Consider the following 20,078-nt stretch of genomic DNA (forward strand, 5'->3'; position numbering starts at 1 on the left):
CTGGGTTGACTTTAAAAAATTACTAAAAGCCCCTTAAAAGGGGTAAGGCTTTTAATGCCCAGCACCGATGTCTCCCACAGCTAGTCTGGAGAGAGCAAGAGGGGAAGAGAGAAGAAAGAAGAGAGAGGGAAGAGGGAAGGGAGAAGAGAGAGCCCGCCTCTCGGCTTCGTCCTTTTTATAGTTTTTGCTCCGCCCCCAGTCCGCCCACAGCCCGCCCCTTCGGTCCAAGGCGATTGGTGCTTTCCCTTTGATGGATCATCTCTGTCTACCAATGGCTCATCGTTGTCAAGGGGGGTGGTATTAGTTAGAGATAAGGGAAAACAATACCTTCATTAAAATTCAGGTATTCAGGTGCCCATGGAACTTGCCTGCAGAGTAATGGCTCTGCAGCTAGAAATAGCTGCTGGCTATCAAGACTGGGTGGGGGGGTTTTGGCCTTGGAATCAAAATGCAAGTGAAACACCTACAAAAAGTATTAAAATACATCCAACACACCTCAGAACACTTGTAAAAGTATACAGTAAACACAGGAAAGGTAACTCTTATGGTGTACCAGTGGTTTGTAGCTTGAAAAGGGGCAAGTTTGTGATTTTTAACTGGGAAAATTTTAACTGGGAAGGGTGCAACTCTATTAATAAATTTTAAACAAATAGAAACACTGATAATGGAATTGGATTTTTGTACCTGGGCTGATGGGTTAATTGTAACATTCAATTTAAAAATAATTAACTCAAAATTAATTATTTAAAGCACTTAATATGCAAAGACCAAGCACAAATAGGGATTTCATGTATGACATTACTTAGCTAAGACTTGGCAGTCAGAAGAGAATAAGATAAAATAAATTGCATTTTTTGTCACATTAACTTGCTTTGTATGTTTTTTGGTATTAGGAGTTAAGATAATAATGGTTTAGCATCCAGTTTGCAGTGTCATTATGGCTGGGAAAATAATCAAATTATATTTATTTAACAATTACAACAAACTACCGTCTTCCCATTTCTAACTGGCAAACAAATCCTAACCTTGTCAGAACACGTTTAAAGACAGAAAATTTGTGTTTAGTTGATGGATCAGGCATAGTGTAATTTATGTTTGTCAGCTTTGAAAATTTGCTGTATGGCGTGAAAGTTTCAAAAGAGCAACAAAAAAAGTAGTTTGCAATGAAACTTAATCTGTAATCTTTATAGGGTTTTAATTATTTTTTTCTTTCTTTTGCTGAAGTTCTCGTCCCACGCCTAGAACTAACTCTGCAGTAGAAGTACATGATGGTACTACTGCCCCAATCAAAAATTCTTCACAAGGAGATTCATGCTTGAAAAAAGTGAGTAAAAAGTTTATACTGAGGGATGATGGTGTCTTACAGTTAGAATATCAGCCTGAAGTCTGTGGCAAGTCAACTTTCTTTTGTATCCTTCCACAATTAAGTGTGCAAGTTGTTTGAAAAAAAGTATTTGCAAAACTTCAGATGTAGGAATTAAGACAGTCTCCTTTTTTGCCCCAGTGCATAAAAGACATGTTATCTTCTTTCTTCTTAGTCTACATTTTGACCTAATGCTTTTTCTTCCAATATGTTTCTCTTACCATAATTTTTAGTTGGTCCTATCTGCTATTACATAAATAAAAAAGCAAGTTAGAATATGTTTCCATGGCCAGACTGCTTGGTATAATGTTGAAATGAAATATTTTGTGAATAGACATGAATTAAGTCTTTTTGTTACAAAACAGTTTTTCAAAAAACCTTGGCTTTTGTTCTAGGCTGAAAATACGTGCTCAAGTCAGCAGGATATGGAGTCAAAATTGAAAGAGCTTATTTACACTGAATCTGATCTTATCGTGACACCAATCATTGACAATCCAAAGGTAAAGCAAAATAAAAGATTCAGGAACTTGTGGTTGAGGCTATTTTTGCAGATAAATTTTTGATCAGGGTGAAACTCCTTTCCTGTATTTTATAGTTCTCATTTTAAAGCAGTTCCACCCAATTATCTGGCAAGCTCTCATGCAATTTTTTGGCAGTCTTTATAACCCTATTGTGTTGGTAATTTGTAGGAATGAGTTATTTTGGGATTGAATAATAATATTAAATAATATCTTACAAGAAATAGAAGCTACTAAATGCTATGTTCAGTGCTTTTGTAGATTTGTTTTCCGATAACTTGCTTTGATAAGTGTTACTTAAATGAACACAAAACTTTGGTTTGTTATACTCAAGACAAAGGCATCTATGAAGCCTTCTAGATTGGGAGTTAAGAGTTCTACAGAATAACTTTTGTTACTCTTTAACTTGCAACTGTGATAATGTTTCTATTAAGTATGAATTTATTTTCTCTCTAAAAGAACACCTGAAGTTACAAGAAATGTCCATCCTATTTCTGTCATACGGATTCTAATGTGCTAACAGTTTGTAATGAGTCTCCTGAGCAGGGAACTGACACTTGTTTGGTAGTAAAGAGCAAGCTAAAAAGCATCAGATCTCTGCAATACAATGACAATGTAATGTGCATTTATAGGCAGATGTATTGGTAGAAGGAATGATAGAAGCCCCTTTAGTCTTCCTTTTGTTTCTGTGCCAGAAAAAATGAAGCAATCTTAGCAACTTTACTCAGTAAATTGCAGATTTGGGGAAGGCAACATTTTTCATTGGAAGTGAACATCTAAACTCATTAGGAATGTCTTACAGCTTTTAGTTGCTGTATTGCTTTAGTATTGAAAATTCTTTTGGTTTGTTTAACTCTTTCAAAAACTAAGAATCTTACACAGCTAGATAAAGTAACTATGAAAGAGTACTCTTTTATTGTGTTTGGGATGAGAGACATTGTTCTTAGTAGAGAATTTCAGAGGTAATTATGTGTTTGAATGTTACCGCTGTTAATTCCTCAGTTGTGTCTCAGGACTCTGACACAAAGCCTTAGTCCTTCACTGCTTCTCTTCTTACTACAAGTATAAGAGATGAGATTAGGTAGATTAGGTATGTAGATGCACATACTGATGTGCTCATGTAATAATAATCTCCTTACCATGCAATGCCAGACTCAGAATTAATGCAGAATAGCCCACTAAGTTCCAGGGACATGTAATCAGAGTCACTGCCTGCTTGGTGATGACTCTTTAGTCTGCTTTTCAGACTAAAGGATGATACTGTCACCTGGTAAATCTGAAGAGCTTGCAATTTAATCTCCTGGAAAGGGATTTACTAGATGTTGGCAGAATCTTAAAAGCTGAAGTGTCAGCTTATATTATAAAATTTCCCTCTGTTCTGCAGCTCTGTGGAATTGAGGGCCTTTTTTAGAAAATAGCTCTCTACTTACACTTAGACTTCATCTGTCAAAGGCTAAATTCCATTACACAGTTGCCTTTTTAAAAATCCTTTATTTACTGAAAATCACACTCAAATGCTCAGTTACTGAGCAGTCATCCAATTTCGTGATCTACCAGAAAATGATGGTTTTGCAGGGAAAAAATCCCCATACCTTATGAGTGATTAGCTGTTGGTAATAATACTTTTTATATTCTGGAATGGTCTAGTGTATACATGTATTTACTGTATGGAAATGAATTGCTAAAACTTTTCATGAGCTGTCACCTGCATAGCTCCTTTAGTAGCTTTTGAAACCCAAATGCAAGTATTTTTCTGCATAGAAGCAAGATAAAAATGTAAACTGGAAAAGTCCGGTAATTTTGTAATCCCATTTAAAAAATCACTTAAATGGAAATACTAGCAATATAATTATATAAAAACCATAGGGTTGGATCTCAAATGTTTGCTTGGAAGAAATACATACCAGAAAACAATGGAAAATTCCTCAGTAATGAGCAGTAGTATGTACACCCATCCTGTACAAATTTTGCACATTTGTGTTCTCACGTTCACCTACTTAGAGATTTTCTAGAAATGTATTAAAACTAGTTGTAATGTGTTTGTTTATTTTTCCAGATAATGAAGCAAGTACCAGTTAGATTTGACTCGAAAACTTTACACATCCCAGCATATTCAGGTATGGATCTGCTGAAGGTTTTAACAAGTTCTGCATGTGCTGCTGTAACTTGCTATTGTAAGAACTGTAGCCTCCCCTTGTAGATTATACATGGTCACAGTTTCAGAACTCTTTATTTTTTTATGAAACTATAGTTGTGTATATGTTTTTATAATGTTTTTAGCTAGACCAATTTTGAGTAGCCTTTTCAGGTATGAACAGTTAAATGACATTCCTTTCTCTTCTGCCTTCTTCAGTTACAAGCCTGTGCTCAAAAACTTTTGCCATGAGACAGTCATCAATGTTTTAGTGTGGGAAAACCAGCATCTTTATTTCCAAGTGAGAGATTTAAACTGAAATATTCAACCAAATATATTAAAATTTGACAAATGCATGGGAACAAGTGGCAACAGGATCTTAAAATGAGCAGTGTTGATCAGCCACAATACTAGGCAGCCTTGCCAGTCCCACCTTTAATCATGAAATGTTATGTCACTCATGTCCCAAAAGATAATGTGAAGTTTTTTGGGGTTTTTCTTTTTGTTGTTGCTAATTTTCAATGTCTAGAAATATTTCTGAAAACTAGAATCTGCTCATTGTCATGAGTGTAACATTTCTTCTCCTGGAATATTTCCTCTAGTCTTTTTAAGGGAGATACTGGACTGTGCTTGAAGAGGGATATCAGACAGATATATAGTCCTTCTAGAATTCACATAGAACCTCTTCCTAGGCATAAGAGTTCACCTTTCCATAAAGTATGTGTTTTGAAAACTTAATTTGTTGAAGAAATTTTATGGTTGGAAAGGAACACAACATCCCTCAATCTCCCAGTCAAGACTGTAATCAAAAATGTTTTTAATTTGATTCATCCAAAAATGATCAGATTCCACTGCCTAAGGGAAATATTATATTTCATATTGCATTTAAGTAGTTACCACACTGATGTTCTGATATGTTTAACTGTTGTCAGTATTTATTTAATATGGGACAGTGTTTTTTGTTGTTGTAATGTTTTCAGAGTTGTAGCTTTTTTCTGGACAACTTTCTGAATGTTTTGAAGATACTGAATTTGATGCTTCTCAGAAGTAATATTAAAGATAATATAGAAAAATTTAGTTGAATACCTGAGAGCTAAATGTGTTTTCACCTCTGCTGGTGTTGATTTGCCTGCATTAGAAGGTGTTGTTACTTAAGTGTAAAATTGGCATGAAAGACAGAAAACATGCTTTTAAATATTCTATACTGGAGCGTATCATGATGGCAGATAAGCTATTGATAAATAACTACCAAAACAGAGGGAATGTATGGCTGCTAGATTGAAATTAACTGTTGAGACTGATAAGTCTGAAAAAAATCTCAATTTGTGTTCAGTGGTCAATGAATTGAACCACAGGATCTATGTTAATTGTCCAAGTGTCTTTGATTTCTTTGTGCTCCTTCTGAAGTCATTCATGTTCTGATTTGCTAAGTCTTGGCTAGGTGGATACCAACCTATAGGAGTGATTATACATGTTTTCAGTTTATTTATTGTGAGGGGATTTCACTGCTTTCTTTAGATTTTGCTCCAAATTTTACTTTTAGGAAACTGCACTTACATATTAAGAATTAGTAATGATAAAGGACAGCTGCTACCTTTCCTAAGTATAATCCCACTAAATGTTTCCTTAAATGAAGGACTTAGCAGGTTTGCACTTTCAAAAATGTTTTGAGGCTTTTATTGCTGGATTTTTATCCTTTGTTTCTCTTCTTGCTACCTTTTTGATTTCTGTAATCTTCAGACATGAATTCTAACATGCTTCTTTAATATTTTAAGTACTAAAATTATAATTAGATTCAAACTTTGGAACTTACTTATTCGTGGTGATGTTACTTTGTAGTATGTTAAAGCTACACCAAAGATCATTATCTTTAACTATTTGTTTTCCTCTTATGGTTAGTTGAGAAGTTGTCATCTATGAAAGACATGGACTGGAATAACTTCTTGAAACGAGTGTGTTCACTGCTTGACTCCAGTGAAAAGAATACAGGAGCAGCACGTTCGAAACTGAACTTACTGTACTATCTGTGCACTTTGGCTGTCCACAAGGAGATTGCAAGCAGGCTGACTAGCTCTCAGCTGGTAAACAATAAAGCTTTGAAAGTATCAACATGGTTTACATATTTGCCATTGTATCAAAAATTAGCTGCTTTTAGTTATATTTGAAGAAATCAACAGTGTCCTGGCAAAAATATGATGTTAAATCAAGTAAAAAAAAAAAAAGGAAAAATTACTAAATTCCATGTCAGGTTTTTTAAAAGAGCTTAGGGAAACAAATTCTTTCTCTTAGATTTCAGATACATTTACATTTAGTTTTGTTGTATTAGGGAAAATGTTGGGGTAAAAACTAACCTTCATGAAGAGTGTAAAATACTGTATGATGAAAAATTAGTCTTTGTAAATCATTAAGTGTCATAGGATACTGTAAGGAGTTCATGTATGAATTGTTAAATTAAGTTTATTTGGTCATATGTTTGTAAAGAAAAGCCAGAAAGCTTTCCAAGGAACAGGCAGTAAAATTTACAGTAAGCAGGGCTTCAAAGAGTGACCATGCTCTCTGAAGAGTCTGTTTTGGGGTTTCATGTATCAAAAGCCATTTTCTACCAAATAATTTTACTAGTATGCTCTGTAGTGGTTTAACATATTTCTTCAAGTCTTGCATGTGCAGAAGAGAAATAGACCTTTTTTTCCCCCGTTATATAAAGGTATCACAGAAGCTATCCTAAGATGAGCACTTTTCATTTTATTTAACAGAAAGTAAACTACTTTGCTCTCCTACATTTGTAATAATCTACCTAAGTCAGAAGCTGACATGTTACTTTTGGATATGAGATACTAAAGGAAAAATTGCACTACCAGAAAACTGGATGAAGTGCATTTAGGTTGGAAGCAGTGGTAGGTCTTATGCCATGGCATTCTTGTGAAAACCAGAAACAGAATTGCTGGAAGGTGTATTCTATTATCATTGGATAATTTGGAGCAAGGGGAGCAATAATCCTGTAACTGAATTGCCAATTAACAGAATATTTTAGAAATGAATTAGTAGTTATGCAGTTTGGTCTTTAAGTGGCTGTTTATATATGTTACCATTCATTATTCTAGTACTTGCCGACTATTTTGATTCACAGACTCACAAAATTATTTAATATTTGTTTCATAATACTATATGATGATCTCTGTGCTTGTAGGTGAAAGTATCAGACCTTTTTCCTCTGAATAGCGTTATTCAGAATGAAAAAAATTTCCAACGTGCTGATATATGTTTAGTAGTTGAGTTTAAGGCAAAAATAAAGAAAAATATTAGTATTTTTCCATTCAGGCTTTTTTATTTTTATTTCTTTAATCAGTATTTGTACAATATCTACAGTATTTGTCTGTGATAATACTCTTACCAAATGTTATCCAAATAAATTTTTATGAAATTACTGATATTTTGATTTTTTGTTTATAATTTGGAACTATCAGATCATTGAAATGCACTGATGTTTATTTATGTTCTTTAAACTATAGTTCCCAATATTGATACAGCAGTTGCGTGCAGCCTCCAACTGGGATATGTAAGTAACAACTATTTTAAATTAATATGTTCAAGTAGAGAATTGTCACTGAATTCTATTGAAGATATTCGTTAACATGTTATTTGAGGAGTGTTTTAGCTTGTCAGACTGCTGTGGTATCTGACTGGCAGTATGATGGTGGATATGAAATGGAATTTTTTCAGCATTGAATTAATATATTGCTATTCTACAGCATCAAAGATTATAGAAAATCTCAAAAATTTTATCTAGATATTATATAACTTAGTATATCAAATAGTTACTTAAAACCACTGAATAAAATAACTCCGTACCACAATAGAGTAAAATAACTAATGGTAGCTTTTTCTTCCAGTACCTGTCAGGAATCGTTCAATGTGATAGTGCCCTCTGCTGTTTGTTTGATAAATATTGATTTTATTATTCCAATTTTTTCCTTCAATGAAACATTTACAATTGATTTGGTGGTACAGATTTAATTTCTGTTTTGTCAGCTATCCTGAAAAGCCTAAATTATCTGTAGGGGTTTTCTGTATTGTATAAAAACTGAGCATGAGTGTTACTACTAGTAATCCTAACAAACTAAAGAATCTTCACTCTTCAGAGCTAGAGAAATGTCTTTATGCATATATTTACTGCTAAATTGGGCTGAAACACTGAAATAACTTGTTGATACAAAGAAAATAGAAATAAGAAGAAAATCTGAGGTGTAAGTAGGATGTCAAATTTTTCCTGCCCTTAGCAACCTGTGTAGAATATAAACAAGATATAATTGTTTTTGTAGTATTTTGTAAATACTTTTTCTGCACCTACAAAATATTTATTTGATACACAGACGTGCTAATGTTGCTCGAGTGATTGGTTTACTGGCATTACACACATCTGGACTTGGAGAAAATGTGCCTGTTTCTGAGGTAACTTTTCCTTTTTCTTTTTTTTTTTAGCAGGGAGTTTTGTTAATGCTTTAATATTTATGTCAGAAGCTTTCACAGCTTTTTTTGTTTTGAATCCTGCTTTCTTTTTAATTCATATGTGTAGAGTGTAATATAATCAGTTATTTAAATGTATAAATTTACAACCTTATTCTATGTAGTTGTAGTTCTGATCTTTACTAACCTGTGGCCACCAATGATAACATATAATTTTTATCTCCTTTTAATAAAATCAAATAGTTGCTGTCATACTTCTTGTGCATGTAGAAAGAAGAAATTGTTGACACATTTGTGCTTTATTTAATGACATTGATTCCAGTTTTTTTCTCTCGAAGTAATATTTCTGAACTAGAAAGATTTTAGTGCTTACACAAAATTGGAATGAGGAAAAAACCATTGAATTCTAATATTTTCATGTCTTCAAATATATTTTTGCCTATATAATGTAGAATCAAATAACTGTAGGCAGTACACAAAATGTATTAGTTCATTTATAGGAAATGTAGGAAGGAGTTATTTAGGAGTATCTCATCTACAGAGTTGTGTTCCCTTCTGCTCCCTTCAGAGGAACCTCTGAGCTGGTTGAACATTCTTGCTGACTGTCAGCTATTTTATATTGTGTGATGCTTAAAAAAACCCACCACAAAGCAAACCTTTCTATCAGCATTATATACAGAATTAAATATAATGCTGTAATTTATCCTCTTACATGAGTCATCTGATGCTCCAGGTAAAGTTTATTGGTGGCTGTTGGGATCTAGGAAATGTCAAAATCAAGCTGTAGCTAGTCAGAGCAACATAATGTGAAATGACACTCTGTGATCCAGGTCTCACAGTCTGAAGATATAAGAGATCTATCTGTTGGTAGGGGTTTTTTGTGTTTTCTTTCCTCTTCCATTCCTAGTAACTGCTAATACTTTTTGATTTTTTGACCTTCTAAATTGAGGTGATCTGCTTTAGCGCCAAAATTTATTTCCCAGTGTGAAAAGTCAGTTGAGAGCTTGTGGAGATGTGATTTTGGAATTATTTTTGCCCCATATGTGTACCATGTTATCTATATCAAGTTTTCTTTCCAGTTTTTATCACTCAGTCATGGCCCCTTTGCAGCTTTTTTGTTACCTCATTGTAAACTCATCACTTATTTAGAATTTCTTTTGTACTTTTAAAGTAGCACAGGACGTAGTAGAGACTCGTGCAGGTTGCCACTGCTGGCCCTTATATTAAAAGCTGACTCTTCATTTCTACACCCTGCTGCCTTCTACCCATTTAGACATTTATTTAAGGATAGTTCCTCTGTCTCTGAGGTTGAATCTGTACCATTATGTTTTTGTTGTTTTTGTCAAAATGGTTTTATAAATAGTAGTAACATTAAGCCCTGAGGAGGCAGAAAAACTTCAGGAAAGAAAAGAAGACTCCTTCTCATTTTACAGGCTAAAGTAAACTTTCACATACTACATGCCAAAAACCTTTAATTTATTTATCTTTGAAAAATTAATGTTTTGGCGGTTTTTAAATTTTTTTTTCAGGCAATCAGGGTACAGGAGTTTCCTTTGAAAGTAACCACCAGAGGTCACTGAAACACAAAACAAAATGCAAGGAAACTACTGTTTCACACACTAGACAAGCGTGGAACAGTGTACTATCTTTATTCTGCTGATATATTCAAATATGTAGGTCATATTAGAAAAAATTAGAATAAATGAATATTTATACCTTTAAATTCAATTGCAGTTGATCTATTTCCAGTTAAGTATTTTCAAGAAGTATATTGCATTGATTAGAAAAATATGACACTGATCTTAGAAGACAGTAGGGGAATTGATCTCTTGTATAGCTGCAGATGAAGACATTTTATGTGCAATTTCTTCTATTGTGCAGCTGCAATTAAAGATTTTAATAGGTCATATGTTTTTTTCCTGACTTTATATAATTTTTTCCCCCATGGAATTGCCCTTTATGAATCTGAAACATGATTTTCTATTATTTATTCCTAGTTATCTTATGAAAACACCTAAACTTTAAAGTTTTATTTTTGTATTTAGATTTTGAAACTGGTTATTAAAATTCAATGAAAATACCCCATTCTTTCCAGGATTCTGTTGTTCATCTTACAGGAAAAAATTTTTCCATAGTTAGGAAGGCTTGTTTCCATGTATATCTAATTTGGTGTATTTATTAACAGAAGCGATTGTCCTTTCCTTTCTGTGAATATACTGGGCCCTCTGCCACCTAGGATGCAGCCACTCTGATGTGACATTTCAGACTCAGTTTATTATTTTATGGAGGAGATGATAGAGCAACTTAACAGTTTGCCTCCATGTCAGGGAGCAGTGTCCTTCTCTGTCTGGTAGGAGACCACCCTGGAGTCGTTGTCTGCCTGGCCTTCTCGGTGGCAAAATCTTGTCCTTTTCCTTACCTTTTTCAAGTTTGCTAGTTGGGAATATCAGTCTCACACTATGGCCTAGGCAGTTGTGCCTGTGTTTTTAACAGATCTGGGCCCAGTGCTCTACTGAGTGTTTAAGGGGTTCAGAGAACCTGCTGCAGCCTTCACACTGCAAGCTTCTTTGCAAAGCCTTTGGCTTAATGTATTCCATGGCCAAATTAATAAACGAAATATCCCAAATGGAGGATGACAGCGTATCAGAGTATCTTCATAATACTGAGCTTTGAGTCCTTTGTCAAAGTGGTGAAATATCCAGATTTCTGTTTTCATCCAAATTGAAACTCCAAATAATTTGAGCCTTTTTATTTCTGACTTTTTGTTAAAGTACAATTTAGTGGTTATTTTCCACGGCTGGAAAGCAGCTGTATTGTTACAGGTGCAGTTTTATGACCTGTAAACTCCTATGTATATGCTAGCTAGCTGATTGTGTCTACATCCTTCAAGGTCTACAGTTTGTTGTCATTCAAATTCATACAAAACACCAATTTTAAGTCAGGTTCCTGGCTTACCTCTCTGATAACTCCTGTTTCTAGGCCTGTCCATGTCTGCCCATATTGTAGTGAGTTTCAAATAAAAATGGTTTGATTCAGCTATTTATTCCAAACCTATTTAGTTTTGGTGTTGTTTTATTGTAAAATGACCTTTTAAGTCTTCTCACAAATGATCATAATTTTAGTGTATCCTTGTTTTCTCCAAGGGCCCTTTCCTTGTTTTGATCTGATATCTCTTACATGGAAAAAAGCCAATACAAAATGAAATCCACCTGAATTTAAAAAATCTGTAGTCAGGTGATAGAATCTGCAGGAGAGTGTGTGTGTGAGTATTTACACATGTTCATATACACACATATTTTTTTAATTGCTTAAAACCTTACAGTTATCTTTCTGACATGATCAGGATTGTCACTTAATACTTTGGTAACAGTGAGAGGGGGTTCCATTTAAGTTTTTGGAGTGACTTCTAGTAAACTTTCAACCTCTATAATAAATTTATTCAATTTATTTTCAACAACCTGGTTCACTGAATTATAACTTACATACTTGCCTGGGGCACGTGGCAGGAAGACAAATGAAAAATTGACATTTTTCAGGTAAATTAGCAGAAACTCATGGTGTATTTGAGAAAAGTTCTTCTGAATTAATAAACAGAAAATGGAAATATAATTAAATTAATAGTGAATATGTCAGGCATGGCAATTCTGGATTGCTGGAGAAAATATTAAGACGTTTTATCATAATTGAAGATTCTCCTTTTCCTCTCTCAAAAAATTATTTTTATCAATCCAATTAATTGGGCTTGCTTCATGTTTGAAGTCCAAACCAAACTGGTAGTAGAAAACAAGGAAATTTTCAACTAGGAAGGAGAAAAAATAAATTGCTGATTGCATGATGAAACAACTTTTTGCAATTTTCCTAAATTAATTGCCTGACTGAAGCAAAGACTCTAGCATTTTAAAACACATTTAATTGACACTCTTTTCATATTCCATTAAATTTACTCTATTTTCTTTGAGAGACAAAATAGTACATTTTTCCATTAAAATTATATCACTGGTGCTGCCAGTATATCTGTTTGTAATAGTCTTCAATTTAGTAATTGTGATAGTAAAACTGCTGTGTTGTTTTTGGTTTTTTTCTACAAGTCTGTTATTTTTGGGATGAGGAAGGTCTGTGCCCCTAGGACCCTTTCCTTCTGTAGATAAATATCTGTATCTCTGGTAGTGATATGTATATATGTCATATATGTCATATACACTGGAGATGCATTTGGGGTGTGACAGGCTAGGTGAACTAGATAGAATATTGTTTCTGTAGTTAAAATAACTTAGCAGGAACATTTTCTTTTCTGTGGAAGAAGTGAAATATTTGCTTTCTTACATTGCTACAGTATCAGCAGAACCATCAAATACGTACAGAAAATGAAATGTGCAGTTGGCATTCTGTCTCTGGGCAAGAGAGACCACATGGAAAAAAATTTGTGCCTAAGCTTCTTGACATGAAACAAATTATTTTTTCCATTACTTTAGAAAACATATATCTGTGTAAGGCCTTAAATATTTCCTGACATAATTTTGATATTGTCTGTGTGATGTTTGCAAAGTCATATCATATAATATTGCAATTCTTTGTGGCATACTCGAAGTTCTTTTTTTTTTTTTTTTTTTAATTAAAGCTTGACGTAGCTGAGAATTTGGTTTTAATATATTTTTGGTACTTTAATTATCTTTTGAACCAACCAGCTTTGGGTCTATGCAAGTTGTTGTACAATTTGCACACTGAACTGTTTAGTTCTTCCAACTAAGTGCATTCCTTAAAGAATTAACCTAAAAGAGAGCCCTTCTTCCACCTCCTTTTGTCTTGTACTTGTGAATTAATCAAATTGTAGACTAGGAACAGAAGAAAATAATCTGGTCTTTTGCTTCAAAGCAGACGCTTGATTGACACAATTAGGCTACAGTGTGTTTTATGATAGAAATTGCACACTGGTGGTAGCTGAAAAGCCTAGTTTTCTGATGTCTTCTGATTACTGCACTAAAAGACACTCAAACCAGACTTAGTATTAGGCAAGATCATTTGTATATTAGTTGTACTCCTAGCTTTTCCTCTAAATACCAGACATTCCAGCTATCATCTGGGGAAAGAAAAAAGTTATTTTAGTCTGAAACACATTTAGAAAAGAATCCTGTAGGGAAGAACTATTGTTTCGTCCAGCTTGCGTCTTCACTGACAGAATGAAGGAATTTGCAATACTCAAGAGTGAACTAATTTCAAAGAAAATTTGTGGAAAATCCCCTATAATTTTTTTTAAAAATATGAGATATTCTGTGTAGAAATGATCAATCTAAAATATTCTACATGAATATTTTATTGCTGGGCATTGGTCTTTGAGTGTCATCAGCATACCTTCTAAAACGTGGGTAACAGGGCCACTGCTTGGAAGAAGATGATGACTTAGAGTAACATCAAATCAATTTATGAATAAAGTAAAAACAAGAAGGAGAAGAGGCAAAAAGAAAGAAAAATACCACTTCCTTGGATGTTCCTTCCAACCATTATTCTGTGGAGACTGATTTCTAGTTTGTTTGCATCTCTAGATGTAAACCAGCTTCAGTTGGTTGCCACTGGCCTCAGTTTTGAAGTCAGAAATCTTTGCTTTTTGGGCTCCTGAGAAATCTTTTTCATTCCTTGCCCTTGGCATAAATGAAAACAAGATCTCTTTGCAGTTAGAGGCAAATATTTTTACCTGGTCCTTCCTGTCATTAAAAACCTTCCAACTTAAGGGCTGGGGTAGAAATCAGATGCATTCATGAACATCTGCAACTGAGCTCTTGTAGTCATATGACTGTCATGACAGACTAGAAGAAATAACTTTTCTTTTTCTTAAAAATAAAAACAAACAAACTCCAAAGCTTGTTAACAGGACTTCTACATGCATTTTTGATTTGTTAGTAAACATAGCAGATTTATATTGCTATTATTTGTTTCTGATTTTATCTCTTTGAGACCTTGAGTGGATTCCAAAGCAAGTTGAACCTGCTTTTGAGTTCATGACATCTGGTTTGGCTACTCATCTACTAAGGCCTTTTCCTCCAGCAGTTAAGGAAAAGTTGAAAAGATAAGAGTTTTCGTAATGAATCAATTTTGCATTGTCTTCCACCTGGAAAAGTGTTACACCTCCATCTTATGTTGTTCCCTAGAGGAGTTGCAATATGTTTTTCATTTTCTTTCTTTTTTTTTCCCCCCCTACATTCTGGAGAGCAGTAATGCCACATCTATAGTCTGATGGTCAGACTTCTCTTCAGTCCTCCTTACTTCATGATCCAGTTTGAGTTGAGATGTTCAGAGAAAGCTGGTAGTTTTGGGTTTTTTTCATGTACCCTTTTAAAGATGAGTACTTGGTATGAATGTTACTGTAGTTTCTTTTCTGGTTAGTGGCAATAAAACCATGGCATACTTTCTCAGCGTGGTGATATTGATTTTCTCAGAGGAAAGTCAGATTGCTTTGCCATTATTTGCCCACATTACACGGTGTGTATGTACTCACAAGAAAATCAACTAAAAAATAATTTCCATTATGCTTGAGGCATGGACAGCTTTTATCACTGTAAGGGTTTGCAGAATTACAAATATATTTTAATTTCCACTAATATCTGCAGACAGTCATACTAATAGATCAAAGATGTAGTAATATTGTAAATCTGTACATTGCCACTCTCCAACTTAAGGTATAAAATACCTTCCTTTTTTGAATATGCTCTAATTTTCGCGTCTGGACTCTTGAAACTGCAGGGAAACTTCTAGATAAAGCTTGAAATAGATTGAGAATCTGCCACAGGTAATAGATCAACTCCACACACTATTGTTGTAAATTAAGGCAATGATTGTCTATCCAGATATGAAACTTTCTTATTTATTTTTTTCTTATAGCTATACTATATCTATTCAGTTTGGCAGCTAGTGTAAAAGGTGTAGATAATTTATTAAATTGAAGATGCTTTTACTAGACAGTGTAGGACTTGGCAGTCCATTACTATCTACTTCTACGAACGGGAAAATGTAGGCAGGTTGAAAAGAAAAAGAATGTACTACAGATAAGAAGGAGACTTTTTTGTCAGTCTGTAGTTAAAATAAATTTGATTTTTCTGTTGTGCATTTTCCCACACACACTGTGGTACTTTCTTTACCTAATCTGTCTAGCAGATTTTTTTTTTCAGGTCTTATATTTTTTCCTTATGAAAGGATGAAAGAATATTTTCAATCTTGTGCAAATCACAGTTGTCAATATTAGAAGTGTCCTGTCAAGAGCAGGATACAGTTTGTCTTCCTATTTTAGGTCATTTAAAATGTGTTTGTGAAATGATGAACACTGTATATTATATAACATTAAATGTTTTTTATAAAAACATTTGTGTTTCTGTATAATTTTATTTTTAATATAGATGATGAATCATGACTTCCTGTTTCATAGGTTCCACTGCAGAGGACACAAGAAAATCTTAAATAGGTTATTGGCACAGACACTCTGCCAGTTCAGTATGTGATTTATTCTGTGAACCCCATTTCCTGCACTTGTGTAACATTTAATTGTTTAATTGTGTTCTGAGAAGGAAGGGAAATCACAGGGCAATTCTGTACTCTGTGTGCTCTCTAGAGAAAACGACGCCATTATCTGAGTGAGGTAAATAAAGTCTTGTATATGAGAGATTATGAGTATCCTCTGTAACATGTGGTAGTTACTTCATGTTCAATGCCTTCTGCCATAGTACTCCATTCTTGTTATGGATCTTCTTACAGTTACTAAAATTAACCTGTAGTGGACAAATGTATTATATAATATATGATGATGAGAACTATAAGTTTCATGCAACTTTTGTTTCTCTGTAACAAAGAGGTAACAACTTAAGCACAAATCAGTGACTAATAGCTCAGATTTCTTCAGACACACCTTCCTTCTTGTTTCATAAACAATTTTTTTCAAATAAAAACTTGAATTTATTGCAGTGTTGACTAGCTTTTTGGCAGGTTTTTTTTAGTGCACAAGAAAGGAAATTACTTCTTAATTTGAATTTTGTTAACTCAGTTTTACCTCTTTTTTCATTCATATATGAGAAAAGAGTAGGAATTGGAATATGAGAAGAATTACTTCCTTTTCTTATCACTTCAGAATAAAAATAATAACTAGAATCTCTTCAGAATAAGAATAATAACTTTTCCTGGAATCTTGAAGAAGAGTGAGAAACAATAATTTCTGTTCACCAATATGAAATATTGTTCTTGGATTTAATTCTCATTAATTTTAAATCTTAAATTCTTAATTTTAATGACAAACAAACCCCAGAATACAGACGATGGATACTCTATGCTGTATATTTATTGGTAATGACTGTTTTGTTAAACTTCAGTTGAGCAGTAAGGCAGCCAAACAGAACTTAGTACAAGTGAATATAGTGAATGTATAATTTACTACACACAAAGGCTAAATCATGCTTTTATTTAATAGAATGTAGAATTTAGAAAATTGTAGGATTGCACACATAAATGTATTTAGATAATGTGTCATCAAAATTTACCAATATATTAACCATGCTTTGGCAAAGCAAGTATTGCAGGTGCAAACCAGTATTAGTGTTGATACAGGGTTTTCTGCTGTTGAGATTCACCATTAAAACTGGTAATTTTGAGCAGCCTGCCTTGATCCTTTATAGCAGATGTACAAATTGATTTGTATTTTCTTTAAGTTCTGCCTGTAAACAAACCAGTGCAACTTAGGTGTCATGATGATTTGATGTCCCTAGCTAGTCTGCTGGAGCTATGGTCAGCAGCTCATGTTATCACGCAGTTCATCAATTTTGTACAGTTAAGTACTATCTCAGGGCAGGTTCACCCTCAGTGTAAAGAGGCGAAGTTGAGGGATGTTAACTGGGTATGTGTACTCTCTGTTTATGCCACAGTGACAAGGTACTTTTGATGGTATTGATTATACAATCAAAGTAGTTCTCAAAATATATTTCATCACAAAAGCAAGGGTAATTCTGTATAGCTGTAGAAAGGAAATCTAATAAAGGAGAAAATGCTGTCATTATGTGTTCATCATTTAGTGTAGAATTGCACTTGAATCAACTTACTTGACTACTACTTTCTCAAGCTGAGATACTAGAATCTTTAAAACCTACCAATATACTTATTTATTAAATATGGAAGTAAAGTTCTCTCTGGAATGATGGCTAATTAAAGTTCCTGAATAAAATGTGTAGAAATGCTCTGAAAGCAGTTAAAGAAAACAGTTGATAACCATACCACTACATTAAAAAAATGGGGACAAGGTCAAAGTTTGTTTAGTAGATCTTTTTGCTTTGATTCGAAGACTACATTTCCAGTTTTGATATGATTTTGCTGTAAAAAGATTGGAGTTATGGAGCTGCTAAGGTCAGAAGGTGAAGTAAAACAAGGGAAGTTGAGGATAAAAACTCCTTGGTGCTCCAAGGAAGAAAAAGTGCTTTACTGCCAAATACTTTTGCATGGGAAAGTCACCTGCACAAGATGCATCAAATTTTCTAATTTCCTTCCACCTCCTCTTTATAAACAACACATCTATACACACACAAATGCATATATATGTATGTATGCTTTGCACACAGAAATTAATGAAATACAAAAAATCTAAAATGGTATGTCCAGTTCATACACAGTAAGTTACCTTTGAAGTTAGAGATCAGGAGACAAAACTTTAATAGTTCTTTTACTTTGATATAATATCTACACAAAAGACATCATTAGAGATTTCTTGTTGTTCGTTCTTTTTGTAACCTGATGGTGAGAACTTTCAGATCTTCTGACAGGAATGCAGGAACAGCAAGTAAGCATTTTTTACCTGGCAGATCTATTTCTATTGTCCTGAGTGAAGTAAAAGAACAGATAGCTGATAATTTGTCACCTTGACTAATTCCTCATTGCATTTTGCTCCATGTTGCATATATAATGTTTTGTAATAATTATTTTTTCTTTTTTACAATGCTTGCTAAATCCCTTGCAAATGGCTCTTTAGCATAAGTGAAGTGTGTATCAGTAAGATGGCATTTGAGATAAAGCTTTTTACCTTTAGCAGTATGTTTTGCTTGACAAAATGCACGTGTTGTTCTATTAATTGATTGTTTTGATTTAGGCAATTACACTTTTAACTGAACTAATCAGAGAGAACTTCAGAAACAGCAAATTGAAGCAATGCTTTCTGCCAGCACTTGGGGAGCTGCTCTACCTCATAGCCAGCAAGGTAAGACTGCAAGTGATCCTTACAAATTTGGCAAATGTAAAACATTTCCCATGGAAAAGTAGACCCAAAAATCAAATTACTTAGTCATTTGTATAGTCAACAAATGACTGGTTTCTGGTCCTTCTATATTCTCTAATACTTACTCCACTTTAAGAAACATGCTAGTTCAATTGTTTACTTCATTTGAGATTAATTAAACTGCATTCTTCAAGTGTAGCATTTTAACTTCATAAAAGGATTAAATCAATCACCGTAAACAGTGCTGGCCTCCAAGTGGCAGATCTAAGCATTTGAACATCTAAACTAGAGATGTTGATTAAACAGGATGTATCAGGACAGCCTATAATATCAATAAATCAATGTATTAGTGTATCGATACATCTAGTTCATAGTAGATCTTATTGTAGCATGGTTGGATCCACAGCACTGTGAAAAAGGAATTGAATGATCCTGACTAATTTCAAATGGACTTGTGTTTATTCCTGATTAAAACTGATTTAAACTTTCAGGCTAGAAATAGTAGAGTCACATTAAAAGTTACATTATTAGTAGATTCACATTAAAATCGGAGGTTATTTGTAGAAAAGAAATACTGTCAGTATTAAGAATTGAAGTTGACAGCTCCTTTAAACCATCACATTTCTTTTTCCTTATTCAAAGCATAAAATACTCTTATTTAATAGAAACAGGGTTATCTTCAAGCAGGAAAATGCTAACCTTGGCTTTTCTGAAGCCTTTGTATTATCTGCATTATCTAATAGCTCTGAATGCTGACACATTAGTTTACCAAGTGAGTTGGTAGTGGAGCGAGAGTAGCAAATGAATCATTACTTCGGCTTTAGTTTTGCACTGAACTTCCAAGTTTTATTTTCTTTAGCTACCTCTTTTGCGTGTTCCACAAGATGCAGCGGTTGCCTTGGTTTTTGTAGAAAAACAAGCATTGTCCTATTTTCATTGGACAATTGCCAAAGTATTTGTCAAATACACACTCACAGAACTTATAATGAGAAACTATGTTCTGAAAAATGCATCCAGAGTCACAGCTTATATGTTTTAATAGTTTCTCAGTTTTTGTCAGGAGAAAGGATTTGTACCTGCTATCATCAAACAAGTAAACTTTAAACTCTAACTTGAAAATTATATTTGGCAGGAATATTTTGCATGGCTTGATTTTATTTTGAAATTAAACTCTGGTAGCTGAAACAATTCTGTTAACACTGGTTATAGAACACCAAAATGATTTGCACAGGTTTTTTCCTTCTGAAAATGTGAATTGACAGATTTTTGAGTCTGTGTATGAACTTCACAATGTTTAAAGCATGACAACTTGCATATAAATGGCAACTCTGTCAGGTTTCAAGGTTGGTTTTATACATATATATA

At 33.7% G+C, this 20,078-nt stretch overlaps 1 protein-coding gene across 1 annotated transcript in view; it reads left to right on the forward strand.

Annotated features, from left to right (window-relative positions):
- The window catches only part of ULK4 (unc-51 like kinase 4), a gene marked incomplete at both ends in the record, with an annotated part of 221,246 nt that overhangs the window by 21,679 nt on the left and 179,489 nt on the right, over positions 1 to 20,078 (forward strand). The window contains 7 exons of the mRNA XM_082281603.1: positions 1,225 to 1,324; positions 1,759 to 1,863; positions 3,938 to 3,998; positions 5,915 to 6,096; positions 7,525 to 7,571; positions 8,386 to 8,464; positions 18,588 to 18,695. Of these exons, the coding sequence (XP_082137729.1) occupies positions 1,225 to 1,324; positions 1,759 to 1,863; positions 3,938 to 3,998; positions 5,915 to 6,096; positions 7,525 to 7,571; positions 8,386 to 8,464; positions 18,588 to 18,695 (682 nt within the window). The remainder of the gene's footprint in view (positions 1 to 1,224; positions 1,325 to 1,758; positions 1,864 to 3,937; positions 3,999 to 5,914; positions 6,097 to 7,524; positions 7,572 to 8,385; positions 8,465 to 18,587; positions 18,696 to 20,078) is intronic.

Source organism: Coloeus monedula, assembly GCF_965178545.1.
Source record: "Coloeus monedula genome assembly, chromosome: 1".
Taxonomy (NCBI): domain Eukaryota; kingdom Metazoa; phylum Chordata; class Aves; order Passeriformes; family Corvidae; genus Coloeus; species Coloeus monedula.